This window comes from Helianthus annuus, chromosome 13 (assembly GCF_002127325.2).
Source record: "Helianthus annuus cultivar XRQ/B chromosome 13, HanXRQr2.0-SUNRISE, whole genome shotgun sequence".
Taxonomy (NCBI): domain Eukaryota; kingdom Viridiplantae; phylum Streptophyta; class Magnoliopsida; order Asterales; family Asteraceae; genus Helianthus; species Helianthus annuus.
The window spans coordinates 154,288,110-154,290,877 of record NC_035445.2 but is presented as its reverse complement, the minus strand read 5'-3'; the positions used below and the strand labels follow the sequence as shown (position 1 = coordinate 154,290,877).

At 37.7% G+C, this 2,768-nt stretch overlaps 1 protein-coding gene across 1 annotated transcript; it reads right to left on the bottom strand.

Moving 5' to 3' along the window:
- Positions 1–248: 248 nt before the first annotated feature.
- On the bottom strand, positions 249–1,345 carry LOC110901974 (neurofilament light polypeptide-like). The gene is made up of 2 exons (XM_022148722.1): positions 962–1,345; positions 249–884 (listed from the first exon to the last, which is right to left on the bottom strand). Exons 1-2 carry the CDS (start codon positions 1,343–1,345, stop codon positions 249–251), a joined length of 1,020 nt encoding a protein of 339 aa, XP_022004414.1.
- Positions 1,346–2,768: the final 1,423 nt, after the last annotated feature.

The following is a 2,768-nucleotide window of genomic DNA, read 5'->3' as shown; positions in this document are numbered from 1 at the left end:
AGGTTGCAGATGTTTTTTATAGCTTTAATCACTTCATCCACCATCTTTGAATTATCTAGACCTTCTTTTATATCAATCATTTGTTTTAGATCTTGTTCAGGCAGCTCCAAAACCTCAGCAATAATTCTTTTAATTATTTTTCCCCATTGTATCTGTAAATGTGTTATTCAAGTCTCTTGAAATCATAATTCCATCTTTCAGTATCGTTTTCGTTTATATCTTCTTATGATAATATAGTATCCTCATCATCATCGGTGGCTGTTGTAGCAGTTGAGGGTTTGGCATTTTGTTATCCGGCTATATTCCCTTCTCCTTCCCATTCTCCTTCTCCTTCTCCATCCCCTACCCCTTCCCGTTCCACTTCCTCTTCTCCTTTTTCCTTCCCCTACCTCTTCTCCTTTTCCTTCTCCTTCCACTTTTCCTTCTCCTTCTCCTTCATTTTCAACTTCATTGGCGTTTTCATCAACTGTTTCTACTTCAATGGTGTTTTCTATTCCAGCCATCTCCTTCTCCCCTTCTCCTTCATTTTCACCTCCTCCTTCATTTCCAACTTCATTGGCGTTTTTATCAACTGTTTCCACTTCAATGGCGTTTTCTATTTTAGCCATCTCCATCTCCTCTTCTTCTTCATTTTCATCTCCTAGTACCACCTCATTTTCAACCTCACCTTCATTTTTACCTTTTTCTCTTTCAGCTGGCACTTCCTTGGCGTTTTCATCAACAAATTTAGAGATGTTCTCCAACAATCTCAGACATTGTGAGTATTTAATGTGTACCAGGAGGCTGTTTGGATATTCAGTCTTTAACTGTTTTAAGAATGTGCTCATTTTATTGTAACAATCTTGTAATTCTTTATATACCCCATCCAATTTATCAGCCATTTCCTGTTAAATTAAAAAAAGGATTTTATTAATCATGGCGTTTTGTGGTTTTTATTAATTTTATTATTTGAACAACATACCTCTTTAGTTTCATTGTTTTGTTCTTCTTTGTCAGCAAAAATGTTGTCATACTGTGTTACTCCTCTGACCAGAGCATGGTTCCCTGATGTAGAAACTTCAAACATCATTTCCCGGCTTTCTCTATCCTCATTCACCATCCTTTGAGGCAAAGCCTCTTCATCCTCAGTATCTTCATTCTCATTCTCATTCTCATCATTGATGTGCATGGCGTTTTGCACAACAGGGTCGAGCCCATCATAATCATAATGATCATCATGATCAAAACCATCATCATCAAACTCATCATCATCCTTATCAGCATAGTCATCAACATTGTCAACATCATCTTCATCTTCATTCTCAACATCATCACCATCAGCTTCTTCATGAATAACAACCTGCATTTTTTTGTTTTTTTGGGTGTGCCTTCCTTCGCCTTTTTAACTGCTTTCCTTTTTACTTTATTGCCAACAAGGCGTTTTGCCATTGCACCCTCAAACAAGTCAAGAGTATCTTGTGTAACCCACTCAATCGGGTATCCTTCTTTTCGGTCCCATCTATTTCTATTTGTAGGATCGTTTGCAGACCCAAACGAGTCGTTCAGAAGAGATCTCATCCAATATGAAAGGCGGAAACAGACGTATTAGAGTTATTTCAGCTGATTTGCACTTAGATTCACTTAAATTTTCTCTTGTATTGATTACACAACGTTTTACAGGCTAGAGACACTTCGGCAGCACCTCGGCACCGGAATCAGAACCATACAAATGAAAGACCCATGGCAACTATTTATAGGCAACCCATTCCGCACGAGATGGCTCACACGAAATGGCCAGACCCATTTCGTACAAAATGGACATTTCCATTTCGTGCGAAATGGCTTAATCCTATACATTTCTCATTTTTCTCGTACAACATGCCCTGATCTATCTAATCTATTACAAGACTCGATACAAGACGAAGTCGACAGACATATGCACCAACAGACTCCCCCTTGGATATTGACGAAGTCTTCGGTGTCGAGTCTTCAAAGTCTTCAGTCTTTATTAGTCTTCTCGCTCTCTCTCCAAAGTATTCTCCATTGTAAGCATCCTCAATCTCTAACTCTCTCTTCTCTCTTTCACTTTCTCTTTCACTTTTTCTTCCAAAATCGCAATCTGACTCTATCTTCTCTTGATCAGATCTCTTGATTCCTTAGGTTCTTCAGCATTAGCAGCTAAATTCCCCCTTGGATGTTGATCCATGATCTGTATCTGGCTCTCACATCTGCAGACTCCCTCTTGAATCGAACTTGGCTTTAATGTATTCAGACTCCCCCTTTCGATAAGCTGGGATCGCAGTCTGGAAATCATAATCTATAGGCTTTGGATCAGAAACCTGGCTCTTCGAACTTTCACAGGTTCTAAGATTGTAACCTGGCTCTCTGTAGCGATCTGGAAAATCCTCAGGTATCGGAACCTGGCTCTTTCCAATCTTCATTCCTGCACATCCTCTACCTCAAAATAAATTTCACAAATTTAAAATTTGACAAATTTAAACTCCACTTGTAGGTATTATTCCAAAATGATTTTACAATTTTAATCTCTAATGAACCACTTGTAAGAATAACATCATTTCTAAAAACTCTCCCAAACCATTTATTCATCATGTTCAGCACTCGAAACTTTGAAAATCAGCTTTTCAGCATCAGTTGTCGAAAACAAGATGAAATAAAATCTTTTTGAATTTTTTCAAAATTCTATGCTAAAACACACTCTTTTTGGATTTTTGTTTTTTTAAGAGAAGCAGTAAAGAAATATTTACAGACAATATTTTTATGAGTTTGTG